General features: G+C 31.7%; 1 protein-coding gene across 4 annotated transcripts in view; it reads left to right on the plus strand.

Annotated features, from left to right (window-relative positions):
- Nucleotides 1-15,561, plus strand: part of NBEA (neurobeachin) — a 613,622-nt gene that overhangs the window by 184,411 nt on the left and 413,650 nt on the right. For all 4 annotated transcript variants that reach the window (XM_081214387.1, XM_081214388.1, XM_081214389.1 and 1 more), the window contains 4 exons: nt 3,565-3,745; nt 7,497-7,627; nt 10,833-10,940; nt 15,119-15,287. In XM_081214387.1, coding sequence (XP_081070513.1) covers nt 3,565-3,745; nt 7,497-7,627; nt 10,833-10,940; nt 15,119-15,287 — 589 coding nt within the window. The remainder of the gene's footprint in view (nt 1-3,564; nt 3,746-7,496; nt 7,628-10,832; nt 10,941-15,118; nt 15,288-15,561) is intronic.

Here is a 15,561-nt window from a genome sequence, read left to right on the forward strand (position 1 = left end):
AATAGAGACTGATATTTCTGGCTTTCCTAATAGTTTCATAATCCTGAGAAAGAAGAGGAACTTTTTATGTCAAAAAATGATGACAAGGACTTAATTTTAATTTATATTTTCTTACCATTATTAGAAAATGTAGCTAATAGATTTAGAAAAACTACTAATTTTCTTTGTGTTTTGTTTATATCATAACACTGATTATATTTTAGTATTCTCAGGGTGCTTTTATATGTTCTCCTATACTACTTGAAAATAGTTTATTTTGAAATTTATGCTCACGTATAATGTCAGAAATCAAAGAATAAGAATAGTTGTTGACTTTTATTATAAAGCTTAATTCTATCCAAAAAATTTTAATATACTGAATATAATTCTTAATAATACTCTGAAACTTAGTACAAAATCTATGCATTAGTTCATATGCGACCTCATTTAGTGTATCAGTAAGTTCTTTTCTAGCAAGGGAAAGTGGTTTTTAAGTTAGAATCACTCAAATATTTTATTATGTTATTAATTATTGGGGATTTTGTTCTATAGGAAGGGCTCCAAATATTTTAGGAAACAAAATAGCATGATTCCTTAATGAAAATTCTAGGAGGTTGGTACAATTTATTTTCCTAAGTCATTTCTGCTTAAACTGGTAGTGAGCTAGGGCTTTTACAGAGACTTTATGTTAGTTTAGTTATTAAAATGTTTCCTTGGTCATCTTCTAGGAAAAGATAACTTATTTTGAAAAATAGAGTATGCATCATTTCTAATATATGAACTATATTTACATATATATTATTTGGGCAGTTACTCTAATGAAAAAATTAGAAGTCTATTTGATATTTAATCTTAATTATATGTAATTTATAAAATGAATATCTCTTCTGAGAAGTTTTGCTTTTAATAAAATAATCAAATATAATTTTTAATATATTATTTTGTGTCTCAATTTTACATTGTATTTTCATTTAATTTTAATAATTTGCTTTTCTTGTACTTTTTTGATCTGTTGTCTGTTTTGTCTAATGCATGTCCAGGGTTCTAAGGTTAGTATTACTTCAGTAATTTTCAGGTTTTCAGTTTTAAATTTTATTTTTGCTTATTTATGAAATTTTTGACTTGGTTATATTTTGAGTTTCCATACCATCTAACATTAGGCATATCTTTGGTATATTTAAAAGATTCATTAGAAGGATTATTTTCTCAGTGCACTGATGAATTACTATTTTATTATTCACACTAATCTTTAGACTAAACTATCAGAATATAATGAAGACAATAATATTTCAGTCATATGTACAGTCAGATTTTAACTGGTTCCAAAGAAAGGAAATTGGTTGGAATATATGTTAAGATTTAATAATAATCATATGTGGGTGATCTTTATTTTTAAACCTATGCTATGATGTTTATATAACATTTCATCATATTTATAAATTACTATTATATAGAATTAGTAAGAACTCCCTTTTAGGTTATTGGTTAAGAATGCTTTTTTTTTTCTTTTGCGGTATGTGGGCCTTTCACTGTTGTGGCCTCTCCCGTTATGGAGCACAGGCTCCGGACGCGCAGGCTCAGCGGCCATGGCTCACGGGCCCGCTCTGCGGCATGTGGGATCTTCCCGGACCGGGTCACGAACCCGTGTCCCCTGCATCGGCAGGCGGACTCTCAACCACTGCGCCACCAGGGAAGCCCAAGAATGCTTTTTAGTTTAAAATTTTGTTTTGTTTAGTCAAAAATAACAGTTTGACAAATTTCATGGATGATTAATAATTCTGTTTATAATTTCTGTTTATAATTTACTCATTTAAAAATGAAAACACTTTGAAGCTTAAGCCTTGTACACCGCAAAATACTTCAAAATAAGATCATTAACTAATAAAATGAGTTAGAGTTCCCGTAATTTTAGTAATTCAAAATGATGAATTTCTTTGAGAATACATCTATAGATATCCTAAAATTCTAATACTTTGAAAAGTTTTCAGAATGCTTAATGGACCTAAGCAATGGCCAAATCTTCCATTCCATTATAAAACACTTATATTGATAACTGATATTTTAAAAGGAGGTTTTATATAAAATTAATTTTTAAACTTTTATTATAAACAATTGTGTTGTGGTCACCGATTTTTAATTCATGCTATGAAATGATGCTGTATATCAGTGAAGTGCTAGCAAATGAGGAATCTTTATTTAAAAATTCCAAGTAATGAATTAATCATTTCTTTAGGTCATGGATACTGAATTGGCATAATGTTGTAAATCAACAATTGAAAAAAAAATTTTTGTCTATTTCCAAGCTCCTCTTAGAGACAATGATTTTAACTCTATTTTGATGTTAAATAGAAGGGAGAAAGGTTGTTACATTTTATACTCCATTTATAATCGTTTAGTTATATAAAAGTGCTTGCAGTAGCCAACTCTCTTTTCTTACCCATGTTGTACACAAGAAGTGTTTAAGAGGTCGTTTTTTAATCAGTGTTTCCTGCTGACATTTCCATGTTAATGTGAGTAGGGATATGTCTAGGTAGAATGATGGGTATAAATAATGTCAAATGGAGCATTAAATAGGAGCAGGTACCTATGATATATGCATAACTTGTAGTTGAATTTTTCATTTGGTGCAGAAGTAAGGTTAATCCATATGGCTAGTGTGCCCATTTTCAGAAAATTTAAACAGTAGTACTTTTTGTTTATAAAGCATTCCTTACTTTCCCTGATTTTGAGGCACTGAGAAAATGAGGTCTAGTCATAATGAAGCAAAATACTTAAAATGTTATGTAATGCACAATAAAAATAAAATAAGAGATGTTGCTATTGCTTACAAAATAGAGTTATACATCTTACGAAACACAATGCTTTGTACCATTCCCTTTCAAAGCAGGAAATTATATTTTATCATAGACAATAGTGTAGTGAAAGTACAGCTTCACCAGTATAGAATGCTACTGATTCTTCTTATTGCTAGTGTCACAATTAATATCAGTAGAGGAATTAATGATCTTGAGTATTTTTACCCTAGATTTTTATTGTTCATACAAGATACCTAGTGGTTTCACTTTATTCCAAAATGGATAAGAAAGTGTCATAATTTGACAGTTGTCTCCCTTTGATGTCAAATGAAAGCGCCACATATCTTTCCTATTGCTCATCATACATTTATAGGAAAGAAAAATTAGCACATATATTTTTATAAATGAGAATGAGGATTTTAGGAAAGAAATATGAGTTTTATGTCTTTGTTAACTAACAAAATAGAACAAAACTAGTATAAATATATACATGTGATTACTTCTAAATATCTTTATGAAATGATCTTTAGTTTGGAATGTAGTGTTTATAAGTAATGATATTGAAATCTAACATTGATTTTAAAAATAGATTTTTCCTTTATTTAAAGATAATTCATAGGTAAGCTAATTAAATTTGATAACTAGCTCTTGTGATATATGGAATTAGTTTATGCTTTATAACTTGTTTTGTTTACAGAATAACTAAACTGCTGTTAACCTGCAGTATTGTATGTACATGTATTATATTTCCAAATTTTAAGCAAGATTTAAATCTTCTACTTTTTTAAAGACGGAATTGGAAAATATTGAAGTGACACAAGGCATGTCAGCTGAGACAGCAGTAACTTTCCTCAGTCGATTGATGGCTATGGTTGATGTACTTGTATTTGCCAGCTCTCTAAATTTTAGTGAGATTGAAGCTGAAAAAAACATGTCTTCTGGTGGTTTAATGCGACAGTGCCTAAGGCTAGGTAAGTCTGTTAAGAATAATGGTGCATGTTAAATAATTACAGATAACTTTTTGATAGTCTGTGATACGTAAAGTATTAATGATACAATTTGATGATTATGTAATGTAGAGATTATTTTGTAATTCTTCAGAATTACTAAATTAAAAAATTATAGTATCTTCACATTGGAGATTTCATGGAATTGATCTTTAATGGATTCTAATTTGAAATAAAGTCAAATATATTTTGAGTTGTTTCAGAATCAGTTGGACAATAACCTTTTTCACTGAAGTGATTTTAATGTAAATCTATTTATGAATCCTTATTTTTGGTAAACTAATACAGAGGGTAGTTGTCCTGGGCCCACAAATGTATCAGAAAACCAACGACTAGTTTTATATACATAATGCTAAAGGATAAAGTTGACCATGCCAATCTCACTGTTTCTCAGAATGCACAGTTAACATTAATAAACATTAGTGTACCTAATAACACTAATAAACATTAACACTAATAAACATTACTATACCTATGATTTTTTTTGCCGCAATCTTGTGTTACAAATAAAATTTAGAGATAATCTCATCCACCAGAGGGCAGACAGCAAGAGTGAGAATAAGTGCTACAATCCTGCAGCCTGTGCAACGAAAACCACATTCACAAAAAGATAGACAAAATGAAAAGGCAGAGGACTATGTACCAGATGAAGGAACAAGATAAAACCCCAGAAAAACAACTAAATGAAGTGGAGATAAGCAACCTTCCAGAAAAAGAATTCAGAATAATGATAATGAAGATGATCCAGGACCTCAGAAAAAGAATGGAGGCAAACATCGAGAAGATGCAAGAAATGTTTAACAAAGACCTAGAAGAATTAAAGAACAAACACCTAGAAGAATTAAGGAACAAGCAAACGGAGACAAACAATACAATAACTGAAATGAAAAATACACTAGAAGGAATCAATAGCAGAATAACTGAGGCAGAAGAACGGATAAATGACCTGGAAGACCGAATGGTGGAATTCATTGCCATGGAACAGAATAAAGAAAAAAGAATGAAAAGAAATGAAGACAGCCTAAGAGACCTCTGGGACAACATTAAACACACCAACATTCACATTATAGGGGCCCCAGAAGGAGAAGACAGCGAAAAAGGACCTGAGAAAATATTTGAAGAGATTATAGTTGAAAACTTCCCTAACATGGGAAAGGAAATAGCCACCCAAGTCCAGGAAGCGCAGAGAGTCCCAGGCAGGATAAACCCAAGGAGAAACATGCCAAGACAAATAGTAATCAAACTGACAAAAATTAAAGACAAAGAAAAATTATTAAAAGCAACAAGGGAAAAATGACAACATACAAGGGAACTCCCATAAGGTTAACTGCTGATTTCTCAGCAGAAACTCTACAAGCCAGAAGGGAGTGGCATGATATATTTAAAGTGATGAAAGGGAAGAAGCAACAACCAAGATTACTCTACATGGCAAGGATCTCATTCAGATTTGATGGAGAAATCAAAAGCTTTACAGACAAGCAAAAGCTAAGAGAATTCAGCACCACCAAACCAGCTCTACAACAAATGCTAAAGGAACTTCTCTAGGTGGGAAACACAAGAGAAGAAAAGGACCTACAAAAACAAACCCAAAACAAGAAAATGGTAATAGGAACATACATATCGATAATTACCTTAAATGTGAATGGATTAAATGCTCCAACCAAAAGACACAGGCTTGCTGAATGGATACAAAAACAAGACCCATATATATGCTGTCTATAAGACACCCACTTCAGACCTAGGGACACATTCAGACTGAAAGTGAGGGGAATGAAAAAGGTATTCCATGCAAATGGAAATCACAAGCTGGAGTAGCAAAACTCATATTAGATAAAATAGACTTTAAAATAAAGAATGTTACATTAGACAAGGAAGTCAGAAAGAGAAAAACGAATATATTAACGCATATATGTGGAATCTAGAAAAATTGTACAGATGAACCGGTTTACAAGGCAGAAACAGAGACACAGATGTAGAGAACAAAAGTATGGACACAAAGTGGGGAAAGCTGGGTGGGAGTGGTGATGGTGGGATGAATTGGGAGAATGGGGTTGACATATATACACTAATGTGTATCAAATAGATAACTAGTAAGAACCTGCTGTATAAAAAAAAATAAAATAAAATAAAATAAATAAAATAAAATAAAATAAAATAAAATTTAGTCCTGAAAACTCTTAGTAAATTTAGACCAGCTCCTTAGGCAGGAATCATTCTTACATCTCTCACCTTTTTTAAAGGGAAAAATTATTTATATTATTTAGTTTTTACAGGGGACCAGACAACTACTGTTTTCAGACCAAAATGGCTACTATTTTCACACTTGCCTTAAAGTGTGAACAGGGAGGACATGAGAAAGTACGGTATTTGATAGGGAGGACGTTCTTGATATGTATTCTTTTTATCCATAATTTTAAAAGTTATGTAAAAATCCATATATATATATAGTTGCAGGGGAGAAGTTGTTTCTAATCCAAGGACGGAATAAGAACTTGATTTAAGAATGGTGGAATAAATGTACTTTTTAATGTTGTTTTGTATTTTTGTATTTTCCTGAGAGGAGTCATTTCATCTCCATTATAAGGGAAAGAGTGACCACATGGAAATCTCTCTGTCAGCCAAGAGGTGTGGAATAATTACTGTGGGCCATCATGGACATTTCCATTGATGTTTAACAATAGCTTACAGATTGAACTTTGTTAGAAAGAGAAATTTTTTTTAAATGCCTGGATATCTTGAAAACTGCATTTATTTGGTTATTCTGAACTTTTATTTCTGAATATATTCCAAAGCTTTACTGCTGATTTCATTTTTATCCTGATAATTCTTAGCAGATTTGTTTTTTAATCATCCACAGGAAAGTTTTATAAGTGAATAATAATGAAGCAAACAATTATATGTATGTGCTGTTTACTGTTCTAAGCACTTTTCATATATTGATTCAGTTAATCCTCATAACAGTCCTCTAAGGAAGTTACTGTGTTTATACTCATTTTACCATGAGGAGACTGAGGCACAGATAGTTTAAGCAGCTGGCCCAAGATCACACAGCCCATAAGTGTCAGAGCCAGGATTCAAACTTAGGTGGCCTGATTCCAAAATCTGTACTGTTTATTACTATGCTTTACTGCTTCTTAAAATAAGTAAGTGAATAGACAGAATGTACTTATTGAATGCTTGTTGACAAAGGTGATGTTTGCACCATGAAAATAGGTAGATATTGGGACTTGTGAGGCTTGACTATATGGATATACCCTGTTATTGCCTGAAATGGGGAGCTGTGCTCTGTATAGTCACCAAGATAGTCAACTTAAGGGCAGAAGAATTATTATTTAAAAAATCATAAAATATGAATACATTTTTAAAAATTTTCTATTGATCCATAAATTTAAGAATTTTGAAGGTTGGAAGGGGATAGAATAAGGAAGGGTATATTGGGAGCTTCAAAGACCCTGTAGTATTCTGTTTCTTCAGCTGTTTGGAAGTTTATGGGTAATTTGTTTTTTATTTTTTAACTACATGAATGTTTTATGTATACTTTTTATTACTGTGTTTCCTAATTTAAAACAATATTTATTGATCTGGTTGATTTTAAGAATAATAATGGGATGGAGAAACTGGAAAGAAAGAAAGAAAAAATAGAACCAAGCAGTTTTTTAAAACACGTCCAAGTCAGCAATTTACATCAATAATATGCTTTCATTTTTTAAAATAGTTTGCTGTGTTGCTGTGAGAAACTGTTTAGAATGTCGGCAGAGACAGAGAGACAGGGGGAACAAACCTCCACATGCAAGCAGTAAACCTCAAGAAGCTCCCCAAGGTGTGACTGCCACAGCAGCTTCCAAGGTAATTAAACATTTTCTATGTTAAATACAATGTACCTTAAAATTTTTTTTTTTAAGTTCATGAGAACAAAGTGACATGGTATTGCTTGATAATCAGGCAGATGGAGGCTCTGGTCCTGGCTTCTCTTCTTCAGAATTGTATTATCAAGATGACTTAACCTCTCTGAGACTGGTAATTTTTGGTTACTCAATGAAGATACTAATAATTTCTACCTCCTAGGGTTCTTATAAGGATTATATCAGTTCATAGCACTGAAAAGCTCTTAATTATTACTATTTTTAATAGTTACATATATTTTCACAGAGTTCAGCATATGAATAATGTGCTTTTTAAATGGATATGCTTTTGGTAATAGAATTCCCATGATAGTCAACAAAAATATATTGAATGCCCATGAAGTGACTGAATGGTGTACAGTATTTTTTTTGGAATGCAGCAGTGATTCTCATTCTAAATTAGCTCTGTTTATTGTATGTTCAACTGACCATTTGCATCACTTCAGACTTTGAGTAACGTGACTTTTAGGTCCTGCATGCTTGACTGTTGCTTACTTCAGCTACAACTTGGAATCCCTTACCCTTGCTTTTACTATTTTATCTTTTTTATTTATTACTATTTTATTTTAGTCACACTGTAGACTTCATGCAGTTCATCAGAATTTGTTTTAATGTTTAGACTTCCACATAGCTTCCCCTTTCTTGAAATGTCCATCCTCATTTTTCACCCCAGTGACTCTGTTCCACTCTTGGCTTTAGCTTAAGTTCAACTCTCTGAGGAAAATGTTTTCTAATACCTTCACTGCCAACCCAGTCTAGGGGAAGTTCTTCTGTTTGATATTTTCATAAAACCTGGCATGTCTCTTGTCACTCACGGTACTTGTAATTAGATGTTTGATACTGAAACAATGAAGGCTCAATAAATGAAGGCATGAAGTAAAAGTTTAATTCATTTAAAAAGTTCTGTGGCTTCAAACTTCTGCAGTTTTCAGGCAGAACAGCCACACATTTAGTCTATCTGTAGTGTAGCATCTTTCTTTTTCACTACTGTTAGAGACACATTCCTAAAATAATTAGACCATATATTATTTTATTGCTGACAAGTCTCCACAAAGCTCTTCATTGCTTAGAAAATTAAATAGAAACACATCAGCAGTCATGCTTCATGTTATTTGTGTAGGCACAGGAGACTGTATGTTACTTGAGGGCATGTTTGTATCTTATACATCTTTGTAATTACCTTATGTATATCGCACAGCACAAACTCTAGAATCAAACAGTTCTGAGTTTGTATCCTGGGTCTACCACTTACTGGTTTTATGAACCAAGACACATTCCTTAGTCTCTTGTGCCTCAGTTTTTCATTTTAAAGACTGGAAGACAGTTTTCCAGTCTTTAAAATGAATATGTATATATGTATATATCTATCTATCTATCTATCTATCTATCTTAATGTATAAGGTGTTTGTATGAATTAAATAAAATGCAATAATGCGTTAAAGTACTTAGTAATTCCAGAAATGCAGTAAACATTCAATTAATACTAATTTCCTTACTCTCTCTAGGAGTTAGCCATTCAATATATATATCATGAAATGAATAAATAAGTTAGTATTTTTGAGAGCTTAGATCTTAAAAGTGTCTGTACTTAATTCAGAAGATAATAGGGAACATTTCAAGCCTGTCAAGCCAAGTAGTACACTGATGGTAGAATATGGACAAAAAAGCTCAATGAGAGGGAAATCCATAGTAATTTAGTTGAGCTAGTCAGTGTCTCTCTAGCAAGAACCTTGGCAATGAAAGATGGATTATAAATGTTGGATATAGAAATATTAGGGAAAAGTTGACTTGGTAAGAAAACACGTTTCAGAATAGAGAATCAATGGAGAGAGTTGGGTTTTTTTCCCCTATTTTTATTCATTTTTAATGTGGCACTTGAGTAAGTAAACCTTAGTTAATTTTGGTGTGTTACTAACCTGAGTGAACTTGTATTAGCCACATGGTTTCTTTGCACTTCATTTTTTATTCTTTCTAAAAAGGAGCAGTAATACAAGCTTTTCCTATAAAACTGTCTCGAATTAGATTATGGACATAGAAGTACTTTGTAAACTGTAAAATAGTATATAAATTAAAATATATACGAAGTTTTCATCTATGCTATGAATAGTATATTATTTCTTTCATCATTCTCTGATAAAGATTATTAGCCTATTTTTACATATTAAAGCTGAGGTTCTGAGAGGTTAAGTATCTCACCTAAGGTTATATGGCTGGTTAGTCTTGGAATTCTAATGGAAGCTGAATAATTATCAACCTTCAAATACCATACATTTTCACTATTCTGTGCTGCAAAGGAGTCAGTCGTCTTAAGAGTGAAATAGAATAATTGAGGTTTACAGAGAAACAGAAGGAGACTTATTTGTTATTAATTAGTTAGAGTAACAGGTTACTTTATATGCAGGAATTGTATTTGGTACTTTACATATATTATCTAATTTAATCCACACAATTCTTAACATATTTTGTAAGTGAAGAAGTACTAGATTGAGTTTCAGGGATCTTTGCTGTCTTGCAAGTTTGCTATGTGACATGTTACCTAAAATGTGTGGCTTTTTGTGTCTTCAGCTATAAAAAGGATTTTGGTGGTAATGACCTTTAATGTCTTTCAGCTTTAATATTAACGCCCGACTAAAGTGTTTTTTTTGCTCACCTTTCTAACATTTTGTAGATCATGAAATGCTTTCACATATGAAATCTCATGTAATAATGTAACGTAATAATTTCATACATTATAAAAGCATGACGGATAAATGAACATGATGACTTAAAGAGACTTACTAACTAGAGGTAGGGAATGTGAGGCTCAGAAAAATTTACTAACAAGCTTGAGGTCACACAGCAGAGATTTGATCCCAGAGTATAAGATTAATATTTTTATGCCATAATCTTCTAGCCTTTCTTTGTCTATAGCGGTAGCTATGCTGATAAAGAATAAGAACACTAGTAAGCGAAACCATGACAAGAGTAGAAGAGAACAGAAAAAGTGCCTTGTAATAGCATATTGTTGTCAATAAATGTTGTTCAATGAAGAGAGGAGGCAAAGAATGTGGCCAGTTTAATGACTAAATTAAAGACATTAGAAATTATACTGCTATATAAGTTTCTGTATTATACTATTTTTTCACAATTCTCTCTCTTTTTTTTTTAAGACTCCACTAGAGAATGTTCCAGGTAACCTCTCTCCGATTAAGGATCCCGATAGACTTCTTCAGGATGTTGATATCAATCGCCTTCGTGCAGTTGTCTTTCGGGATGTGGTAAGTTATGCCTACTTGATTTCCCAGGAAAAAACTTTCCACTGTCATTCATGTAAAATAATTTAAATTTTATAAGAAAGCTGCATATTAAAACTAAATGTTCTAGTGTCAGGGATTGTAGGTATATAACATGCTTCTGTTTGTAAAATGGACGAGCTTAGCTTTATCTGAAAGCTTATTGATATGTTATTTTTTTAACGATGTTAAATTTTTATTTAATTTTTGTGTGGATACTAAGAATAGGGATAACTTTGAAAATTATAGTTGACTTTATCTTGAATCACCTACTCCTGTCTTTTAGTATTCCTTGCTCCATCTCTAGGTACTGAATATTTTGCTAATATCAATGTTCCTTGTATTATGGATAAAAGGGATTAATTCATTAAGGTGTTATTGGCAGTTACATTTGGGGGGCAATTACTTTTGAGATAAGAATCTGCATTTTAAAATATAGATATCAATGGGAATATGAGTTAGAAAGTTTGCTTAATAAAGCTTATTGAAAAGATAGCTTAAGGAAACGGTTTCATGGAACCCTCCAATTATATGATCACTTATTCAAAGTAAGGATAGATAAGATTGGCCTTTCCACAAATTGTGTAGAAACATACACAGCATTTCACAGCAGACACAATATTGGCAGTACTCCTTAGTTGCTATTTATCAGCCATTTTGGATTCTATTTTTCTTATTTTAATTGATGATTTATGAAACATAGAAGGAAGTTTATGTTTTAAATTTACATTTAATAATAAATTGGATAAAGTACTTTGTACTTGAGAAAGTGGTTAAAATATATTTAAGTGGGGCTTCCCTGGTGGCGCAGTGGTTGAGAGTCCACCTGCTGATGCAGGGGACATAGGTTCGTGCCCCGGTCCGGGAGGATCCCACATGCCGCGGAGCAACTAGGCCCGTGAGCCACAACTACTGAACCTGCGCGTCTGGAGCTTGTGCTCCGCAACAAGAGAGGCCGTGATAATGAGAGGCCCGCGCACCGCGATGACGACTGGCCCCCACTTGCCGCAACTGGAGAAAGCCCTCGCACAGAAACGAAGAGCCAACACAGCCATAAATAAATAAATAAATAAATAAAATTATATATATATATATATATATATAGATATATATTTAAGTCATACAGCATAATACTGCATGGTAGGAATATATGATAGAAAAATTCTCACTCTTTAATATATATCAGTGCTTATAAATCACTAAGAAAATTACAACCATACCAACAGAAAAATAGGCAATGGATATAAAATATGAAAATAAGGTAACAAACGTATGATTTAAAAGTCAGTATAACCAGTAGTCAAAGAAATGCAAATTTAAAACAAGAGTGAGATAAATATTTTACCATTAAATAAACTAAAAAATTTAAATAATAGTACTTGTCATTACAAGGATGCATTGAAACATGCTCTATGACTTATCACTGGTAGGAATAGAAGTTGAATAAACTTTTTGGAAAGCTCTTTACCAACATGTGTTAAAACTCTTATAAATATTGATGCTATTACCCAGTGGTTCTCCTCAAGCTATTTAAGCCCATGTGCTCATCAGAGTTGCCTTCAGGAAAATTGACATTATAAATATCCAATACAGAGCTTAATAAATCATAGTATATTCATTTAACAAGAAACTGTGCAGCTATTAACATCATATTTTTGAGGGAAACTTAGTGACATGTAAAATGCTCATGATATATTTTAAGGGAAAGCAGCAGTATGCAAAATACTTATACTATGCAAATATTACATTTGTATGCCAAGTGTACATACATGCACATGTTCACCTTTTTTTAAAAAGTCTGGAAAAAAGTACCCAAGTGCTACCAGTGATTATCTCTAGGTAAACAGTTTTTATTTTGTACTTTTTTGTATTTTCATATTTTCTGTAGTAAATCTGTATTGCTTTTGTAGTTAATAAAAAATAAAGGAATTTTTAAAAATAGGAGATAAAACATATAATAGTATAAAAATCATGCTGTGAGAAACTCTATAACCTGGACTTGAATTTGGACTTGGGAAAAAAATTACTCACTGACAGTTTAACCATTTAGAAATGCGAATTATTCATCCTGAAAAAAAACATGTTGTGGAAAGAATTTTTTTTTTAATGACAGATGATTTAAACATGGAATATGTCTTCATCTCCAAGAGACCCATTCGAACCTAACATAGAAGGGGTTTATGTTAAGTGTGACATTGCATTTAGATTGTTAGTAAATTCTGAATCAGGTTATTGTGGTGGATTATCATAATTTTTCTAGTATCTATAGATGTTTTGTAACTATACTGGATAACACAACAGTGGTGCTTATTAGCTTTCTTCCTGAAGGAAGGGAATTAGTGTTCCCAGGTGTACCTTCCAAACATCATGGAGGTAACATAATTTGTGTTCATTGAGTTTATACTGTGTATCAGACACTTAGTATACATTACCTCAGCTTTCAGTAAAAGGTTAAGAGAAAGCTAAGACTCAAAAACATTAAGATTACACAGCTAGTGTGAGGTAGCGTCAGAATCCCAAGGTAGATCTTTGCAAAGCACTCTCTTTTTTACCACCATATTTTGTAAATTCTAAGGTACACTTTTATTTTCATTTTAAATAATCTGCAAAATTTGGAAGTGTTTTACAATTGCTATATTTTACAGTCAATTGTAGAAATTATAGTAATATTTCTACTTAACTTTTGAAATTTTTACGAATCAATAGTCATTTTTAGTTGCCTTAATTTCAAAACCACATGAGATAAAAAATTAGGTCTTTAAGGAAAAATTATATATATAAAAGCTGTCTGTTACCCACAGAGTATGAAATACTATATTTATAATATTTCAGAACAAATTTAATCTAGTTTGGTCATTTTCTGCATTACCTGCACTAATTCTGTTTCATAGTATTAAATCATCAATAAATATTTCTCATTGTCTTTTTTTCCTAACAAATGCACATAAATTTTGAATCTTGCTCACATTGTGCCTAAATGAAGTAGTAATGTAAAGTGCCTGTTTATGGAGTTACTAGACTTTAAAGCATGTTTGTTTTCGTTATTTCTCTGTTATCTATGGGCCAAGGTAATTACTTGCAATTTTGGCTTGAGTATCACTTTTAACCTAGCTTAGAAAAAAGGCTTAATAACCATCTATATATGATTACTTAGATATAGTCTAATCTGGAAATAGTATTAGAGGTCATTTAGATTTGCCCATTAACAATTTTTCCGTATACGATGATTATCTCGGCTTTTTGGATAGAGTTCTCAAGGTTATGTGGCTCTTTATATTTTTGCAAAGCATACTTATTTTAAAGTTATCTTCTCTACTAGACAGCAATCTGCTTTTTTAAAACTATTATCTCTTTATCCTAACTTGGTCAGTCCTTTTCAGACCTTTTACCACGTTGCTACTCTCCTCTGGAAAAATTTCATTTTGTCATTGAGCTTTTGAAATTGGGAGCCTCAAATATTGGCTCCCAATTCTACACTGGAAAAATGACCTCATTTTTCCAGAGGAGAATAGTGGTGCTGTTACTTCTTTTTATCTGTTTATGTGTCAAACATTGTGTTAACTTTTTCTTAAGCTGCCATATCACACTTTTAGCTCATATTGAACTTGTAAAAAATTCATGCTTTATGCTCCCCCACTTTTATACCTCCCCTATTTTACTCATATTGTTTCCTGCTCAGGTAGTGGTATGTTAAAATTGCATATGTATTCTAATTGTAATTTTATTCTGTTAATTTTTTTTCAGTTACTTGAAAGTATATTTGAAACTCTTGTCTTTTTTTATTCAGATGTTAAATTATTCTTTTCAAGCTTGTGCTATCTGCATATCTTATAAATATGCATTCTCCGTTGTTATGGAAGTAGTAGATACTAGTAGTGGAGAGGACAAAGAATAAAATTTTGTGGCATATTCAGCAAAATCTTAACATTCTCATTTTTTGAAATTACGTTCCAACCTGTAAATCAGATGATATATTTATGGAATTTTTAATCTGTACTTAGATGATACTTATTAAATAACAGTATATACTTAGCAAGTTTTAGTAAAAGTTAAATGTCATATTTTGCCTCCATAAAGAAGATGAAACAACAATAGTTTCTTGTACTCTAAGAACTTATACTTTAAAAGTTTGAGTGTCAACACTGCCTTTTCATTTTATGCAGGATGATAGCAAGCAGGCACAGTTCTTAGCTCTAGCTGTTGTTTACTTCATTTCGGTTCTGATGGTTTCCAAGTATCGTGACATTTTAGAACCCCAGCGAGAGACTGCAAGAACTGGAAGCCAACCAGGTAGAAACATCAGACAAGAAATAAATTCACCAACAAGCACAGGTACTTAATATTTGTCTACTTATTTGAATTTTCATCATCATTTATCTCCTCTTTATTTCATTTTACATCTAGATTTAAACTGGTTCTATTCATAATCACCTCAAGTATTTATAAGTAGGTGGTATATAAATGCCAATTTAATATTCTTTAATTACACAAAAATGTAGAATATTTCCTATATTCTCATTTTATCAGGGAGTTTTGGTTTTAATTTTTCTATTTATTAATACAAATCATTTGTACTCCTGTTTAATATGCAAATAACTCATATATT

This window comes from Mesoplodon bidens, assembly GCF_964165515.1.
Source record: "Mesoplodon bidens genome assembly, chromosome: 17".
In the NCBI taxonomy this organism is placed as follows: domain Eukaryota; kingdom Metazoa; phylum Chordata; class Mammalia; order Artiodactyla; family Ziphiidae; genus Mesoplodon; species Mesoplodon bidens.